This window comes from Citrus clementina, unplaced genomic scaffold, assembly GCF_000493195.1.
Source record: "Citrus clementina cultivar Clemenules unplaced genomic scaffold, Citrus_clementina_v1.0 scaffold_5, whole genome shotgun sequence".
NCBI lineage: Eukaryota > Viridiplantae > Streptophyta > Magnoliopsida > Sapindales > Rutaceae > Citrus > Citrus x clementina.
This window is the reverse complement of record NW_006262201.1, coordinates 20384094-20404635: the sequence shown is the minus strand read 5'-3', so window position 1 is coordinate 20404635 and position 20542 is coordinate 20384094. Positions and strand designations below refer to the sequence as shown.

The following is a 20542-nucleotide window of genomic DNA, read 5'->3' as shown; positions in this document are numbered from 1 at the left end:
AAACGGTGATCCGTTTATAGGAAACGGTTAACCGTTTATTTTATCTGTAATTGTGCACATTTGATTTAATTTTTTGCCAGCAAATAATATATTCCAAGATCATTTTATTGATCTAAAAATATTTTATGAGCCATTTTAATACATGATTCATGAACATGTTTTCAACCAAATAATTCATATAATCAAGAGTTATCAATGCAAATTTCATCATTTGTCTATCAAGCTCAAGCATTTCATAAATAGTAGTCAATCAATTCAGTACACTCAATAGCATGAATAGAGACGTTAATGCAAAAATTTCATCATCCCAAGTTCATGCTGAATTTTTGAAAATTGTTCTTCGCAAAGCGATTTTGTGAAAATATCGGCAAGTTGTTTTTCCGTGGAAATAAACTCTAATGCAATATCTCCCTTTTGAACATGATCTCTCAAGAAATGATGTCTTATTTCTATATGCTTGGTTCGAGAGTGTTGAATGGGATTCTTTGAAAGGTTTATAGCACTAGTATTATCACACTTAATAGAAATTTGTTCAAGATTAATGCCGTAATCTCTAAGTGTTTGTTTCATCCAAAGTGCTTGTGTACAACAACTTCCGGCAGCTATATATTTAGCCTCGGTAGTTGAAAGTGCGACAGAATTTTGTTTCTTGCTAAACCATGAAACAAGAGAGTGTCCTAGAATATAGCAAGTTCCACTAGTGCTCTTCCTATCCACTTTATAACCAGCAAAATCCGCATCCGAAAAACATGTTAAATCTATATGAGTTCCCCTAGGATACCAAAGTCCAATATCTATGGTTCCACTTAAATAACGGAAAATTCTTTTAACAGCGAGCAAATGAGATTCCTTGGGACATGACTGAAATCTTGCACACAAACATACACTAAACATGATATCGGGTTTACTTGCAATCAAATAAAGTAGGGATCCGATCATACCTCGATACATTTTGATATCCACTTCTTTACCTTTTTCATCTTTGTCCAGCTTGGTTGTTTTGCTCATTGGTGTATTCTTGGTCTTTGAATCATCAATGCCGAATCGTTTGAGTAGATCCTTTACGTACTTGGCTTGATTTATGAAAATTCCTTCCTCGTTTTGTTTGATTTGAAGTCCAAGGAAGTATTTCAACTCTCCCATCATACTCATCTCAAATTCTTTGCTCATACACGATGAAAATTCTCTACACAATAACTCAATAGTAGAACCAAAAATAATATCATCAACATAAATTTGAACAATAAGTATGTCTTGGTTCTTATGCTTAACAAATAAAGTAGTATCCGCTTTACCCATAGAAAAGTCATTTTCTAGCAAAAAATTTTAAGTCTATCATACCATGCTCTAGGTGCTTGTTTTAATCCATACAAGGCTTTGAGCAACTTATACACATGATTTGGAAATTTTTCATTTTCAAAACCAGGAGGTTGTTTCACATAAACTTCCTCCAAAATATATTCATTTAAGAAAGCACTCTTGACATCCATTTGATATAAAATAAAATCCTTATGACATGCATATGCTAACAACATCCTAATGGATTCTAACCTTGCTACAAGTGCAAAGGTTTCATCAAAATCAATTCCTCCTTCTTGGTTGTAACCTTGAGCCACTAATCTAGCTTTGTTTCTTACAACCACACCGGATTCATCCATCTTATTTCTAAACACCCATTTAGTACCTATTATAGATTAATGTTCTGGTTTAGGAACTAATTCCCACACATTATTTCTTTCAAATTGATTTAACTCCTCTTGCATTGCCATCATCCAAGATTCATCATTTTCTGCATCCTCAAAGGATTTTGGTTCAATTTGAGAAATGAATGCATTATGCTCACAAGTATTTCTAAGTGATGATCTAGTAGTAATACCTCGTGAGGGATCTCCTAAAATTACATATTTAGGGTGAGAAGAGACATACCTCCACTCCTTGGGGAGTGTTTGAGAAGTACCTTCATTTTGCTCTACGTTTGGTTCTTCATGATGTTCCTCTTGAATTATATGTGGTGCGTCTTCTTGATTGTCATTTGATGCTTCTTCTTCTTCTTGTTCTTCTTCTGCATTATCATCAACAACGACTTTCTCCGTAGAGGAGGGGTTAGACTCATCAAATGTGACATGCATAGATTCTTCCACAACTAAAGTTCTTTTGTTATAGACTCTATAAGCTTTGCTTGAATTTGAATAACCAAGAAAAATACTAACATCAGATTTTGGATCAAATTTACCAAGATTGTCTTTTGTGTTCAAAACAAAAATTTGCATCCAAAAACTTTAAAATAGCCAATGTTGGGTTTTCTATCTTTCCAAAGCTCATATGGAGTTTTATTAAGATTAGGTCTAATCAACACCCGATTTAAAACATAACAAACGGTGTTGACGGCTTCGGCCTAAAAATATTTTGGTAATGCATTTTCATTTAACATGGTCCTAGCCATTTCTTGAATAGACCTATTCTTTCTCTCAACAACTCCATTTTGTTGTGGGATTCTAGGTGATGAAAATTGATGCTCAATGCCTAGATTATTGCAAAAACTCTCAAATGCATGATTTTCAAATTCTCCTCCATGATCACTCCTAATGCATACAATACCATGCCCTTTTTCATTTTGTAATTTCTTACAAAGCACTTTAAAAGCATCAAGAGCATCATCCTTATTGGCTAGAATAATACCCATGTATATCTAGAATAATCATCTACTATCACAAATGCATAATATTTGCCATTTAGACTTGCAAATCTAGATGGTCCAAAAAGATCTGTGTGAAGAAGTTCAAGTGGTTTTGAAGTAGAAATATGGTTTTTATTCTTGAAAGAAGTTTTAATTTATTTTCCAAATTGACAAGCTTCACAAATCTTATCCTTTTGAAAACCAATTTTCGGAAGACCTTTAACTAAATCATCTTTTGAAATTTTTGAAAACAAATCCATGCATGTCCTAACCTTCTATGCCATAACCAACAATCATCATGCAATGCCGAAAAACATTTATCAAGAGTAGATGCACATTCTATGTCAATGATATAAACATTACCACATCTATTTCCAACAAATAAGGTTTTGCCATCACATGAGTTCTCAATAACACAACTAAATTTATCAAAGATAACTTTATAACCTTTGTCACATAATTGACTAATGCTAATTAAGTTGTGTTTCAAGTTCTCAACCAAACATACGTTCTCAATTAGAGTTGAAGAGACTTTACCAACATTTCCAATTCCAAGAATTTTTCCTTTTGAGTTGTCTCCAAAAGATACGTCTCCACCATTTTCAATTTTAGTGAAGCTTGAGAACCATGCATAGTTTCCAGTCATGTGCCTTGAACAACCGATGTCCAAGTACCATTTATTTTTCTTCTTCTTCAAGCCCTACAAGAAAAAATCTCAAGTTTTAGGTACCCAAAGCTTTTTGGGTCCTTGAGAGTTAGCAACGGTTCCTTTTGGAACCCAAATGCATTTGACACCATAATATGCATTCCTTTTCACGGGACATCTATATTTCATGTGACCATTTTGATTACAATAATGACATACAATCTTATGATCATTTGTGGAGGTAGCTTTAATAAAATAATTCTTATAATACTTTTGCTTTAAGTTAGGCTTATATCCAAGTCCTCCTTTATCAAAAACACATTTTTGTGAGTTAAGCATATTATCCAACATCTTTTGCCCATTTGTAAATTTCAAAACAATTTCATTCAATTCATTACTCTTTTTCTTGAACATTTCATTCTCATTTTTCAACTCATCTATATGTGATTCTAGATGCTCATGTATGATGCTAGGTTTCTCATTTGATAAAACAATTTCATCATGCAATGTTTTGTTTCCTATTTCTAGGCATACAATTCTTGCATTTAGAGATTCATTTTCATTTTTAAGCTTTGCCATTTTCTTTTTAAGACATACATTCTTTTTACCAATCTTCATCAACTCATTATGCAAATCTTTAAAGGCATCATACAATTCATCATAGGTGGGATCACTTACCTCATTGAGATCATCATCCCCTCCTATTGCCATGAGTGTTAGGTTTGATACTTCTTGCGATCCTTCTTCATCACTTGATTCTTCCTCACTATCATCCCAAGTTGCAACCATTGCTTTCTTCTTGAGTTTGTTGGTAAGTGGGCACTTCGATCTTATATGTCCAGGCTTCTTACATTCATAGCATGTGATTGCCTCCTTCTTCTTCCTATGGTTCTTGAAATTTCTGAAATTGTTTCGCTCTCCGGTTTTCTTGAAGAATTTTCTGAACCTCCTTGCTAGCATGGCTAGCTCTTTATCATCTGGTTCACTCTCCCCATCACTCTCATGTTTTGAAGCTTTGAGAGCAATACTTTTCTTCTTCTCTTCATGTTCTTTTTCTGCAGCTAAATCCTCTTCATATGAAATGAGAGAACCAATTAAATTATCAAGAGGTAAAGTATTTAAATCTTTGGCCTCTTCAATGGCAGTTCTTTTAGGTCTCCATTCTTTTGGAAGTGACCTAATGATTTTCTTAACTTTCTCACTATTTGAGAAGGTCTTCCCCAAGGCACCTAGAGTGTTCACTATGTCCGTAAATCTAGTATACATAGAATACACATTCTCATTTTGTTCCATTTGGAACAGCTCATACTGACGAGTGTATCTACTGATTTTAGACTCTTTAACTTGATTTGTCCCTTCATAGACAACTTCAAGTTTATTCCATATTTCTTGTGCACTTTCACAACTAGATACTCTATAGAATTCTTTCTTATCAAGGGCACAAAACAAAGCATTCATAGCCTTGGAGTTTAGAGACATCTTTCTCTTTTCTAACTCACTCCATTGACTTGACGGTTTAGGAATATCATCTCCTACTTCATCTTTAAATGTAGGCATGAACGGACCATCACAAACAACTTCCCAAATTTCATAGTCTAAGGCTTGCAAATAGATTCTCATTCTAGTTTTCCAATAAGCATAGTCATTACCATCGAAAAATGGTGGTCTAGTTGTGGATTGCCCTTCTCTAAAGGTTGAGTCATTTAGGGTTGCCATGGATCTTTTACGCTAGACGATTAAGTCTTAACAAGAGAACAAGGCTCTGATACCAATTGAAATACAAGTATGCAACCCAAGAGGGGGGGTGAATTGGGATTCTAAAAAATTATTCAATTTATTAAAGAAAATCTTAATGCAATTATAAATCAAATTCAAAGCAATAACAATTAAGTTGATCACAATATAAAAAGATAAGGGAAGAGGGATTCAAACACCAAGATTTTTACGTGGTTTGGCCAACCTCGCCTACGTCCACGCCTCCAAGCTTTCCGGGCTTGAGGATTCGACTAAGCAAGCCTCCAAGGCTTCAAATGCTTACACTTGACTTCCAAGGTGTCAATGTACCTTTACAACAAGAGATTATCCCCAATCTCTTAACCCAAGTGTATCCCAACACTTACAATCACTCAAAGTAAAAGATTTCAAACTGTTTTGCCTCTCACAATATATAAGATTACACAATGATGCTTAATATGTGAATAGATGAAGCAAGAATGTGTTCTAAGCTCTATGAAGATTGTATTCTTGAATATTAGCTCAAATGGTCGTGTTGTGATCAGCCTTCTTTGAATTTGAATGAGCTTATTTATATCTGGAGCTGAAAATCTAGCCGTTACAAACTGTCGAACAGAAAACGGTTCGCCATTAACCCTAAACGGTTAACCATTTCGGTTGGTCAAAGTTACCGTTGGGCCAGATTTCTAATAAACTGTTTGCCGTTTATAATTAACCTTTAGCCGTTAACTTCCAGAGACCTGCAAGATAAGCATTTGGTATCCGTTTACGCTAAACGGTTAAGGACTGGCGTGAAGTAACGTTTCTGGATATTATCGATTAACCATTTGAAATAAACGGTTCGCCGTTTGTCTCCAGTAACCTGCAAAACAATTTAGCCTTATCAGTTTTCGTTAATCAGTGCCAGAGGAGGACAACCTTCAATTCTGGACGTTATCGGTTAACCGTTTAAAATAAACGGTCCACCGTTAAGTTCCAGTAGCCTTTCCACTCTTGGTGATTTTCGATTTTCATAAACGGTTAGAGCTTTAGACAATATGTCGTTCTCTGGTGTTAATCGGTTAACCGTTAAAAATAAACGGTTCACCGTTAAGTTCCAGTAACCTTCCCATCTTTTGTGTTTTCCGTTTTTCATAAACGGTTAGAGGTTTAGGAAATATGTTGCTCCCTGGCATTAAACGGTTAGTCGTTTGATGGAAAACGGTTTACCGTTTATTTCCAGAATCACACTTTAAAACAGATTTTTACAGAGAATCATTTTTGAATTTGAAGGTCCATCTTTTATGAAACAATTAATGGAATAATTATCAAAGCTTTTGTTTATTAAAGAATAGCTCCAATAATTTTATCAAAATACATTTAAAATTTGTTATCATCAAAATCAATATTATTAATATATTTATGTTAACACATCCACTATCACAAATGCATAATATTTGCCATTTAGACTTGCATATCTAGATGGCCCAAAAAGATCTATGTGAAGAAGTTCAAGTGGTTTTGAAGTAGAAATATGGTTTTTATTCTTGAAAAAAGTTTTAATTTGTTTTCCAAATTGACAAGCTTCACAAATCTTATCCTTTTGAAAACCAATTTTTGGAAGACCTTTAACTAAATCATCTTTTGAAATTTTTGAAATCAAATCCATACTTGCGTGTCCTAACCTTCTATGCCATAACCAACAACATCATGCAATGCCGAAAAACATTTATCAAGAGTAGATGCATATTCTATGTCAATGATATAAACATTACCACATCTATTTCCAACAAATAAGGTTTTGCCATCACATGAGTTCTCAATAACACAACTAAATTTATCAAAGATAACTTTATAACCTTTGTCACATAATTGACTAATGCTAATTAAGTTGTGTTTCAAGTTTTCAACCAAACATACATTCTCAATTAGAGTTGAAGAGACTTTACCAACATTTCCAATTCCAAGAATTTTTCCTTTTGAGTTGTCTCCAAAAGATACGTCTCCACCATTTTCAATTTTGGTGAAGCTTGAGAACCATTGCATAGTTTCCAGTCATGTGCCTTGAACAACCGCTGTCCAAGTACCATTTATTTTTCTTCTTCTTCAAGCCCTACAAGAAAAAGTCTCAAGTTTTAGGTACACAAAGTTTTTCGGGTCCTTGAGAGTTAGCAACGGTTCCTTTTGGAACCCAAATGCATTTGACACCATAATATGCATTCCTTTTCATGGGACATCTATATTTCATGTGACCATTTTGATTACAATAATGACATACAATCTTATGATCATTTGTGGAGGTAGCTTTAACAAAATAATTCTTATAATACTTTTGCTTCAAGTTAGGCTTATATCCAAGTCCTCCTTTATCAAAAACACATTTTTGTGAGTTAAGCATCTTATCCAACATCTTTTGCCCATTTGTAAATTTCAAAACAATTTCATTCAATTCATTACTCTTTTTCTTGAGCACTTCGTTCTCATTTTTCAACTCATCTATGTGTGATTCTAAATGCTCATGTAAGATGCTAGATTTCTCATTTGATAATGCAATTTCATCATGCAGTGTTTTGTTCCCTGCATCTAGGCATACAATACTTGCATTTAGAGATTCATTTTCATTTTTAAGCTTTGTCATTTCCTTTTTAAGACATACATTCTTTTTACCAATCTTCATCAACTCATTATGCAAATCTTTAAAAGCATCATACAATTCATCATAGGTTGGATCACTTACCTCATTGAGATCATTATCCCCTCCTATTGCCATGAGTGCTAGGTTTGATACTTCTTGCGATGCTTCTTCATCACTTGATTCTTCCTCACTATCATCCCAAGTTGCAACCATTACTTTCTTCTTGAGTTTGTTGATAAGTGGGCACTCTGATCTTATATGTCCAGGCTTCTTGCATTCATAGCATGTGATTGCCTCCTTCTTCTCCCTATAGTTCTTGAAGTTTCTGAAATTTCTTCGCTCTCCGGTTTTCTTGAAGAATTTTCTGAACCTCCTTGCTAGCATGGCTAGCTCTTCATCATCCGGTTCACTCTCCCCATCACTCTCATATTTTGAAGCTTTGAGAGCAATGCTTTTCTTCTTCTCCTCATGTCCTTTTTCTGCAACTAAATCCTCTTCATATGAAATGAGAGAACCAATTAAATTATCAAGAGGTAAAGTATTTAAATTTTTGGCCTCTTCAATGGTGGTTCTTTTAGGTCTCCATTCTTTTGGAAGTGACATAATGATTTTCTTAACTTTCTCACTATTTAAGAAGGTTTTCCCTAAGGCACCTAGGGTGTTCACTATGTCCGTGAATCTAGTGTACATAGAATATACATTTTCATTTTGTTCCATTTGGAACAACTCATATTGACGAGTATATCTACTGATTTTAGACTCTTTCACTTGATTTGTCCCTTCATAGACAACTTCAAGTTTGTTCCATATCTCTTGTGCACTTTCACAACTAGATACTCTATGGAATTCTTTCTTATCAAGGGCACAAAATAAAGCATTTATAGCCTAGGAGTTTAGAGACATCTTTCTCTTTTCTAACTCACTCCATTGACTCGATGGTTTAGGAATATCATCTCTTACTTCATCTTTAAACGTAGGCATGAATGGACCATCACAAACAACTTCCCAAATTTCATAATCTAAGACTTGCAAATAGATTCTCATTCTAGTTTTCCAATAAGTATAGTCATTACCATCGAAAAATGGTGGTCTAGTTGTGGATTGCCCTTCTCTAAAGGTTGAGTCATTTAGGGTTGCCATGGATCTTTTACTCTAGACGATTAAGTCTTAACAAGAGAACAAGGCTCTGATACCAATTGAAATACAAGTATGCAACCCAAGAGGGGGGTGAATTGGGATTCTAAAAAATTATTCAATTTATTAAAGAAAATCTTAATGCAATTATAATCCAAATTCAAAGCAATAACAATTAAGATGATCACAATATAAAAAGATAAGGGAAGAAAAATTCAAACACCGAGATTTTTACGTGGTTTGGCCAACCTCGCCTACGTCCATGCCTTCAAGCTTTCTGGGCTTGAGGATTCCACTAAGCAAGCCTTCAAGGCTTCAAATGCTTACACTTGACTTCCAAGGTGTCAATAAACCTTTACAACAAAAGATTATTCCCAATCTCTTAACCCAAGTGTATCCCAACACTTACAATCACTCAAAGTAAAAGATTACAAATTATTTTTCTCTCACACAATATTTAAGATTACAAATCAATGCCCAATGTGTGAATAGATGAAGAGAGAATGTGTTTTTAAGCTCTATGAAGATTGTATTCTCGAATATTTACTCAATGGTCGTGTTGTGATCAACCTTCTTTGAATTTGAATGAGCTTATTTATATTTGGAGCTGAAAATCTAGCCGTTACAAACTGTCGGACAGAAAATGGTTCGCCGTTAACCCTAAACGGTTAACCATTTTGGTTGGTCAAAGTTACCGTTGGGCCAGATTTCAAATAAACGGTTTGCCGTTTGGGGTTACCCTTTCGCCGTTAACTTCCAGAGACCTGCAAGATGAGCATTAGATATCCGTTTACACTAAACGGTTAAGGACTTGCGTGAAGTAACTTTTTTGGATATTATCGATTAACCGTTTGTAATAAACGGTTAGCTGTTTGGCTACAGTAACCTGCAAAACAATTTAGCCTTATCAGTTTTTGTTAATCAGTGCCAGAGGAGGACAACCTTCAATTCTGGACGTTATCGGTTAACCGTTTAAAATAAAAGGTTCACCGTTAAGTTCCAGTAGCCTTTCCATTCTTGGTGATTTCCGTTTTTCATAAACGGTTAGAGCTTTAGGCAATATGTTGCTCTCTGGTGTTAATCGGTTAACCGTTTAAGTAAACGGTTCACCGTTAAGTTCCAATAACCTTCACATCTTTTGTGTTTTCCATTTTTTATAAACGGTTAGAGGTTTAGGAAATATGTTGCTCCCTGGCATTAAACGGTTAGCCGTTTGATGGAAAACGGTTTACCGTTTATTTCCAGAATCACACTTTAAAACAGATTTTACAGAGAATCATTTTTGAATTTGAAGGTCCATCTTTTATGAAACAATGAATGGAATAATTATCAAGGCTTTTGTTTATTAAAGAATAGCTCTAATAATTTTATCAAAATACATTTAAAATTTGTTATCATCAAAATCAATATTATTAACATATTTATGTTAACAATATTGAATTAAGTATATTTATTTTTTCAAATTTAAATAGTAAGATTTAAAAAAAAAAAATAGAACCAAAATTTATTTTGAGTTTCCTAATACTAGAACCACCAATATATATCATTACCTCATGCTTTTTTCATAACACCTAATAATTCTCCTAACACAAAAAAATTTAAAAGAAGATAGTAGGGTGAGAAAAAAGTCTGGACGGCCTAGCCTAGGCCAGTGCCCTTTGGCTCTGGAGGAGGCCCTCTATTTAAAAAAAAATTATAAATTAGAATAATAAATTAAAATTTAAAAAATAGAAAAACAATAAAAAAACTTAAATGCCTAATTCATAAATCAATAATGATTAAAAAAATTAAAATTATGATACTAATCTCTCTTTTAAGCATTAATTAATTAAGAGAGTGCTTGAATTATAGATGACATGACTCAAAAATGTTTAATTTACCTCTAAGTATAAGAATGTCTAGTTATAATATAACTCGATGAGTCCAAGATTGATCCACAGAGAAAATATTTAATTTTTTTTATTTTAGTTTATCTAAAAAATAAAAATTAAATTAAATATATACAACATAATTTAAGTGACACTACGAGGGGAAAGAAGTGAAGAAAAGGTGTAGAGAGGTGTGTTTCCTCCTCCCCGTCTCTATTTATATACATGATTAATTCACACCACACACATAAATAAGTCCAATTATATCAAGCACACCCAACTCATACCATTAACAATTACTACACTTAACATAGTAAAAATTTATAATTTCATAATTACCACACTTAACGTGATAAAAACTTATAACTTCATAACAAAAGTCATGAATCCTCATTGACAATAACCTAACTTCTCAGGCCTCCAGAATCTAAATTTGACATTTGTCCATTTGTTTGGAGTTTCGAATTGCGTGAAATTATTATTTTATCTAATAAACACACAACAATACACAAAATCAAATATTTAGAAACATAATTAGAAATTCACAATATGTTATATAATTACAAATATAAATTATAATATAAGCACAAAATAACGTTTTTAGTTTTTTTTACCCCTTAATGAACATACAATTTTTAACACTAACCAAGGGAAATCAATATTAAAAAATTAAATTTCTAAACTTTTATTTGCTTCATCTTCTTTATTGTTATTTTATTTTTAAATATTTATTTTTTAATTTATTGTTGATTATAACAACTTGTTTATTATTAACTCATTTCAAGTAGATGAATTAAAAAAATAAAAAATAAGTGAAAGCTTAGACCCAACCTTTATACTTCCTTTAAATTATGCTTAGACATGGGCTTGAAAAAGCCCGACCCAAGCTTGCATTTTGTTATTCCTAGAAAAGAGGGCGAAGTGCAACATCAATAAGGTAAGATTTAACTGGTACATAATATAAATTTCATTATGCCATATGGAAAGATAAATTATAACTTATATATTTAATAATTGATTTTGAAAAAAGGTATACCGAACACATATTCGATGTTTTCATCATTTTTAATTTTGTCTACCAATTTATAGTATTATTTTGTTTTTAAAATGTAGGAATACAAAATCATATTAGACGCATGCTCAAATGATTTCCATGCATTTTTAGATATTAAAATTACTAAAAAAATACATCAAAGGATTTTTGAATTTTATCCAAAATTTTGAAATTAATTTTAACATGCTAATGAAATTTTTGGGCCATGACGTAGCCCATTCGGAAGTGTACAATGATGCCCAATGGGTGGCGAAACGAATAGACAAATTGAATTCGAATCAAATCATAAACAAATTGGGTTAAAACTCTACTTATTCACATTTAATTTATTTGTTAAACAAATTGAAATCTTAGGATTCAGATTTGTTTCGTTTATAAAACAAATATTCAGTTTGATTTGTTTAATTCATTTAGCAGAATTGATTAAACAAATCAAATCAAATCTGGATCCATTTACTATTCATTTATCTTATAACAAATCTATAGGAATCAAACTAAATATGAATTCGCTTGTCAAAATATAATTAATAAAAATTTAAGCAAAATAAAATATTAAGATTACAAATTTATCATCTTACAGAATACAAACTTATTATTATTTATAATTATTATATTAACCTTCAAATTTTATAATATTTTCATAAATTTTTAAAGATAAATAAATGATTTAATTAAATGAATAATAAATGAATGGATTGTATTATATTTACTTAACGAATCTTAAATGAATAAACAAATTAATATCTTAAAACTCGAATTTAATTTATTTAATTAACGAATCCAATCACATTTATGTACCGAATCAATTTTTTTTTCAAATCCATTTAATTTGCATGGAATCGAAAAGAATAAACTAATGGTGTGTTTAATTTTTGGAACAAGGAATGGGAATCAAAACTATGTTTACTTGACAAAATTAAATTTGGGAATGGGAATAAATTGTGTGAGTCCCACACAATTTGGGAATAAATAATGGGAATCCCATTCCCATGGGGGGGTTGGGAATGGGGATTTCCATTCCCTGAACTGACCATTATATCCCTCTCATATATTTTATATTTACTGAATTACCCTCATTTAAAATGAAGCCACTTACACGATTTCTATTATCAAATTGCAAAGCCCTTGAAACCTAACCATCAACGAACTTCACAAAACAAGTTGTTTGTCAACGTTCTGCTCCCGTCTCTAGCGACGCCTGCCCTCGTCGCCTCCACGCCGTCGACCTGCTCTTGACCCACTTCCGTCTCAACCAATTGAAAGGTTTGTTTTATTTTACTTAATTTTTGTTTCGACTCTCTTTGTGCTTCAAGTTCTCTGTGTTTCATGTTGTTTTGCTTCTCAGTTTCATTTGTGTGATTAATTTAGTTTAATTTAATTTAATTTGTTTGATTATTTTGCATGCAACACCACTAATCGTCATTTCGACAGTCCTTCATTGGTCAACTTTCTCTGCAAAGATTTGCTCTTTAGCTTCTACGGTACTCTCTCTCTCTCTCTCTCTCTGTAATTTGCGTTATGGCTTTGCATTTTTATTGTACTTTTCTTTATTATTATTATTTATTTTTTTGGTATGGGTGTTAATAAATATTAGTGGACATGATTTATTAGTGAGGATTGGAATACTAAACTGTAAGTCTTCTGTCATTAAAACAAGAGAAATGAATTTTGGAGTCCTAATAAATATTTTGTGAATTTTCAAAGTTGTGGATCTCTGTTTTGGTTGTTGCTGAACAGTTTTCTGGTTTTGGTTAAAAGTCACTTATCGGAAATGCTCCTCACTTGTGTTGATTTTTATGGATTTTTATGAGTAATGCCACACCTGTCCACAGTAGCTCTGTAAATTTTCATGAATTTCTTACATATATAATTGATTTATTATTATTACCCTGGAATTTGCTTTCTGTTTTATGATTCTGGAAATATGATTTTACTGCAGATATTATGTATTTTGCTTTCTAAAGCTTTTTATTTTGAACTATATATTTATTTTTGTTTTTATAAGAGCTATTGTTGGTTTCAAACTTTATATAGTAATTAGTTTTTTATGTTATGTTGAGATATAGGAATGACTCGTCAGTTGGCAAGAAAGAAGAGAGTCTTGGTAGTCGTACAAACTATGGGTATGATGTTACAAATGATATTGGTTGTGTGTACTGCAATGTGTTCTCACCTTACCTTAATTAATGAACGGAGAGTGAGAAGACCTATACCGGTCAATAGACTTTGGAGTAGAATGAGCTTTTTGTATGGTTTGATTTTTTATAGCGATGTTAAATGTTTGTCACAATTAAGGATGGATAGGCAAACATTTACAAAATTATGCAACATGCTTCAGGAGGAGGGGGGTTTGGTTGGTAGTACAAATGTTTCTCTCGAGGAGATGCTTGCAATGTTCTTGTATATTTTAGCACCCCATATGAAGAATTGGGTAATTGGTTTTAATTTTACACGATCGGGACGAACAATTAGTAAATGTTTTCATGAGTGTCTGAAAGCAATGATCAGATGTCAAAAGAATTTTTGGAAAACACCCGAACCAGTGATGGAGGATTCAATGGACCCAAAATAGAAATGGTTTAAGGCGCGTTTAAATTATTGAAACACAATGTCAAGGTTGTTAAATTTTTTAAATTAATAGACCTGTGAAATTTTTTAATTTTATTTTGTAGAATTGTTTGGGAGCATTGGATGGTACTTATATCAAGGTTCACGTTCCGGAAGTCGATAAACCGAAATATAGAACTAGGAAAAATGAAATTGCAACTAATGTCTTGGGGGTTTGTTCCCAAGATATGCAATTTATTTATGTTTTACCTAGATGGGAAGGTTCAACTCATGATATGTGTGTGTTAAGAGATGCATTGACGAGAAGAAATGGTTTAAAGGTTCCACATGGTAACCACATATTTCAAAACAACGTTTCCATTAATGCTGTTTTTTTATTAAATTTTTATATTATGTAGTTTATTTGTCTTAATAGGTCATTATTACTTAGTTGATACTGGCTACACAAATGGAAATGGTTTTCTTGCACCATTTAGAGGTGAACGTTACCATTTGAGTGATTATCGTGACGGACACCAACCTACTACGCCTGCTGAGTTCTTCAATATGAGGCATTCAAGTGCTCGCAATGTCATCGCAAGATGTTTTGGGTTACCAAAAAAGAGATGGGTTGTTTTAAGGAGTCCTTCATTCTATGATATTAAAATACAACGACGCATAATATATGTTTGTTGTATGTTACATAATTTCATAAGAAGGGAAATGCCTTATGATGATATGCAAATGAACTTTGATGATGAACAGCCTGATGAATCATAATATATTGACAACGTTGAGCCCACAAATGAGTGGACTACTTGGAGAGAAAATTTGGCACAAGAGATGTGGAACACATGGAATGCTAGTAGAGAAGCATGAAATGATTTCTTTGTATTGTTGTTTGTTTTGTCTTGTTATTTGACATTATATTGTTTTTTTATATTATTGTTTGACATTATAGCGACTGAGATGTAATGTCTTTCCTTTTTATTGTATTTCATGACTTTGGCCTAATTCCTTTTAATTTGATTGGTTTATGATTGGTTGTGTTAAGATTATTTAAATTTGTACATGAAATTGTTTGTTAATGATATAGAATGAGTTCTTCTACAAGAGGTAAAGGGTTGAACAAGCATTTTTGGACCGAAGTTGAAGATGCAGCCTTGGTTGATTCATTGTTGGAATTAAGTCAAATTCCCTTGTGAAAGACAGATTGTGGATTCAAAAATGGCTATTTGCAAAAATTGGATGCTATTTTGGAGGAAAAGTTACCAGGTTGCGGTTTGAAAGGAGATCCCCACATAGGATCTCGAGTAAAGACTTTGAAGACTAAATGGAGTGTTCTGCACGATATGCTATGTCTTAGTGGCTTTGGTTGGGACAGTGGAGCAATGAAGCTTATTTGCGACAAATCTGTTTTTGAAGATTGTGTCAAGGTATTAATATTTGTCCTGTTTAAGATTATATTAGAATTATTATCTGTTTTCGATTTTTTGAATTATGTGTAAGAATTATTATCATGTTGGATAAATATTTTGATTCTATTACAGAAGAGACCAGCTGCAAGTGATTTGCTCAACAAACCATTTCCACATTATTACACTTTGGGTGAGATTTATGGTCGTGATCGTGCTACAAGAGCGAATGCAGGGAATGCCGATGATAATGAAGAGGAGGTACGTCAAGAGGACAATTTGAATGTGAATTTGGGAAATGACTCAACTAATAAGGTTTCAGCAAACAAGAGTGCACCCTCTCAAGCTGAAAATGCTCATAGTAGTTCAACAAATAAGTCCAAGAAAAGAAAAAAAAAACAAAGATAGAGATACTGGTGGTATGAACTCAAGTGTTAAGGTAATAGCTGAGTCACTGGCTGGGATGATACCCAAATTAGATGGTTTGATTAATGTTCTTTCTACACAAGATAAGGAGGTAGCAGATTTACTAGCTAAGGTGTTTGATGAGATGCTGAAAATTGATGGCTTGGATGAATGCAGAAAATGAAAGCTACTAACATGTTGGCAACAAAGCCTGAACTGCTGCGTGTGTTTTTTAATATGCCTAATTCGATGAAGAAAGGATATGTGCTTCTATTGCTAAGTGGTGATATGTAGTTTCATGTGATAAAATCTGTTTCAACGTTTAACATGATAATATTTTGAAGAGATATCTTGTTTTGGATGATGGAATATATGTGTTTGGCTGTTTCAAAAATAATAGTTATTAATTATTTTTGTTAGTTATCAAACATGTTGATCCAAATGGCTCTTTTATATCTTTTTCTTCTTATTCATCTTTTATTATTATTATTATTATTATTATTATTTAAACTAGATCTAATTAGGTTCATCGGTGAAATCTGCCTCATATATGTTGTTTCATTACAATCTGCCTGAAATCAGATTGAGATGTCGAATTCTAAAATTGCAAAGTTCCAAAATTTTACATGTCATAAATTTTTGAAGAAATGGAATATATGTGTTATTTTAAAATTGTTTTCCTTGATAATAACTGTTAATAATTCCATTATTACACAACAACTATTGCTACAACTTAACACAATTAAGCTTCGTTCTTGAACAAGTCCATGGCACGGCATCATTAATTTTTCAAAGGAAACTGACAGACATGCTTATGGGAGTTTAAAAAATAGCTGGGGCTTTGTTTGTTTATAATTTGTATTAGGATGTTGTTATTTTGAAGAATATTATCGATTTTTTGTTTCAATTTTGATTCTCTTCAATTGTAATCTTCAAAATTTATTAATTTTATTATTTTAAATATCATTATTATTATTAAATTTTATTAACTTTAATATTTAGTTATTATTATTATTATTATTATCATCAAAATTTATTAATTTTATTTTTTAAATGTCATTATTATTATTATTATTAAATTTTATTTATTTTATTATTTTAGTTATTATTAATTATTGTTATTATTATTTTTATTATTATTATCATTATTCACATATATTATTATTAATTTTATTTTTTAATTAATATCATTTTTATAATAATATTGATACATGTATGTAGTTAATAAAAATTACATTATTTAATACTATGACCATTTTAAAAAATTAATTTTTATTCTCATTCTTCATTTCTATTTATTTTTAACAAATAAATATTAAAATTTTATTCACATTCTTCATTCACATTCTTCATTCACATTTCAAACTATTTATATTTCTAACTCATTCTTATTCCACCCAACTCTCATTCTATACCAGCACCCCGGTCCAGTCCCACGCATCTTTTCCTTTTTTATTCTAACCTAGTGAAGCAATTGAATGCCCACTTTGCTTACTCATTAAGCAAAGCATAAAATTGAGAAACACAACCGAAGGCCGTTGATCGACAGGTGCAGTCCACGTGTCTGAATCAGGAGACCTCTTCGCTGCATGCAAAAGAATTGAAAAGAAACGGGGAAAGGAAACGCCATAAGTACAGCAAATCTATTTAAGCACCATGGCCAAATTCACCAATCCCTTGATTTCATTAAATACTCTCTCTCTGCTTCTGTTTCTGATCATATCTGCGACGGCAAATTCTGAATTTTGCGACGATAAAATGGCCTTGCTTGGCGGAGTACAGGAATCCCGAGGTGCCGAAAACAGCAATGAAATTGAAAGCCTCGCTCGATTCGCCATCGAAGAACACAACAAAAAAGAGGTGTTGTTTTTTAAAAATTGGGTTTCATTTGCTTCTTCATAATAATAATAATTTGTTGAATTTTTTGTGGGTTTTTTTAGAATGCTTTGCTGGAGTTTGTGAAAGTGGTGAAGGCGCAAGAGCAGGTGGTTGCTGGTACCATGCACCATCTAACAGTGGAGGCTATTGATGCTGGTACGAAGAAGCTATATGAAGCGAAAGTGTGGGTCAAGCCATGGTTGAATTTTAAGGATTTGCAGGAATTTAAGCACGTTGGTGATTCCCCGGCCTCTTTCACCTCTTCAGATCTTGGTGTTAAGAAAGGTGATTTCTATCTTTTTTTCAAATAAATAATTATGTTATTTGTTTGTGCATTTATTAATTTTATTTATGTATAGCATGACCGGGAGTGGTTTTCGTATCCCAGAAGATTTTTCCAACTGAACAAGCTAGTACCCACGAAGTCATATGTTATGTTTATATAGAATGTGGCATTTTGTTTTACTAATGAGAGCTTTAGCCTTAGGAAGCAATATACTCAGTACAGGAACATTTTTTTATTTTATCTCAATTTTCTAGATTAGTAGGTGATGATATTACTAGAAATTGAGTTATGATTGCCTGGATAGGGTTTGGTTCATTGTTCTCTCTCTCTTTCTTTTTTTTTTCTTTTTTTTTTTCCTGCTGTTTCTTGTTTGTGATGCAACTTCTTTTATTTTGGCCACACTGGAGAATGAGTAGGATGGTTCAGTACTAAGAACACTCTGAGGATCATTGTTGTTATTTCCATCGGTTCAATGTAATTTCTTGGGTTAACAATCCTTGGGGAATGTTTGCAGGCATGGTAATGGTGTATCAGATGTGCTCTGTGATAGTGTTTTAATATTTTTTAAATGTAGGATATAATCATTTTATGAAGATATGCGATTTAGAAAATTTTTTATTACTGGGTCCAAGCCACGGTTAAGAAGCAAGTCATGTGGCTGATTATATAATCTGTTCTTCCTAATTGGTGCCAATTGTGTATGTTATCTAATTAATTGCTAATGAATGTTATCTAGCAAGTGTGTATATTTCTCTTGTTGACCTGGGTTTGTATCAGATGGTCATTGCCCTGGATGGCAGGCAGTTCCCGTACATGATCCTCAAGTCCAGGATGCAGCCAATCATGCTATCCAAACCATTCAGCAAAGGTCCAACTCCCTCTTCCCTTATGTACTTCAGGAGATTGTTCATGCAAAAGCTGAGGTCAGTTCTTCCTACTTGATATTTTTATTTCTCCATGTTCTTCTCCATTTTCATTTGGCTGATTGTTGCATGATATATATGGTAATTGGAACGGCTCTGTTTTATTTGAGTGATATGTTGTTTGGTATCACTTGCATATTTATCATCAGAAAACTATTTTATACCACCCATGAAAAAATGTAGGTCATTAGCCAGGTTTTCAATTTGGTGTCTAGTTCTCAACTTCTCTTGAAACAAATTCATTTCATACTTGAGAATGAAGAATCTAGTTTTGTTTGTATAAATATGCTGCATTTGAGACAAAACTATCTTCTCTTTTTCCTTCTTTTCTTACTGTATTTTGCTCCTTGATTTAGTTCCTTCCCTAGGTGAACAACCGGGAGAGTTTTGTTCTACTGGCCTCTTATAGTATTTGCATTCTGGAGAACTCGAATTAAAGTGATAAGATCTCATTAAGTGTGGTCTTCAAATATGACATAAGTTGCGGTTGCATTTACTAATGGTGTTTCGGTGGCATGCAGGTGATTGAGGATTTTGCGAAATTTGCCATGCTTCTGAAAGTGAAGAGGGGAGAAAAAGAGGAGAAGCTCAATGTTGAAGTACACAAGAAGGAGGGCACATTCCATCTCAATCAAATGCAACAAGATCAAGAGTGATTTTGGAGATCATTGCTTGTGTTTTGTAGGGAAATTTATGCTTATATCTTGTTCATGTTGGTAGTATTTCTGTTTATACATATCGGTAGCTGTATTGCTCTATCGCTACTGTTGTTCCATGTATCAGTTTCCCTAAGCTAGACCGTTGCTGTGGTAAAAGATCTTTGATCTTCTATTTAAAATATTTCAATAATCGGAATCTACTATTGGAAACTTCAAATAGTATCTTGATGCTGTATTTTTTGGTCCTAAAATAGTGTTTCTGAAAGATTTTATCAATTCTCTGTACAACAAAATCATACATTATCAATTTTCTGTACAAAATCGTACACTAGTCCTTCCGCCTTCGGCACCGAAAGTTGATTTAAATCTTAAATTCAAAGGAAAATTGGATTTGTTCGGATTTGTTCGCTGGATCTGTTAAAGTAAGCCTCACTTAAGAAAGGAAAAAGGGAAAGCTAAGTTCGAGACAAATATGGTTTTTAGGTCCGATTTTGAAGATATGAAGAATGTAAGTGCAGCTCGTCGAGTACATAGCAAAAATTTGTGCTCAATTGGAGAAATAAAACACTCATTTGGTACACACAGTCAAAAGCCCAACACCATGCTGGTAACTTGAGAAAATCAAAAATTTTATCCAGTAATGGTGCTTAAAGTGGTGTTTCTTTTAATCGACTGCTGTCAAATACTCTAATTTAAAAAATT

The 20542-nt window shown here is 32.7% G+C and overlaps 2 protein-coding genes and 1 pseudogene across 2 annotated transcripts; 2 read left to right on the top strand and 1 right to left on the bottom strand.

Moving 5' to 3' along the window:
• Positions 1-336: 336 nt before the first annotated feature.
• Positions 337-7806, bottom strand: LOC112098020 (annotated as a pseudogene).
• Positions 7807-14023: 6217 nt separating this feature from the next.
• On the top strand, positions 14024-15777 carry LOC112098019 (protein ALP1-like). Its single transcript, XM_024183622.1, has 3 exons — positions 14024-14158; positions 14400-14625; positions 14711-15777. The coding sequence occupies exons 1-3, from the start codon at positions 14024-14026 to the stop codon at positions 15052-15054; spliced, it is 705 nt and encodes a 234-aa protein (XP_024039390.1). The 3' UTR covers positions 15055-15777.
• Positions 15778-17515: 1738 nt separating this feature from the next.
• On the top strand, positions 17516-20091 carry LOC18040485 (cysteine proteinase inhibitor 12). Its single transcript, XM_006432305.2, has 4 exons — positions 17516-17954; positions 18035-18257; positions 19036-19181; positions 19703-20091. The coding sequence occupies exons 1-4, from the start codon at positions 17751-17753 to the stop codon at positions 19835-19837; spliced, it is 708 nt and encodes a 235-aa protein (XP_006432368.1). The 5' UTR covers positions 17516-17750; the 3' UTR covers positions 19838-20091.
• Positions 20092-20542: the final 451 nt, after the last annotated feature.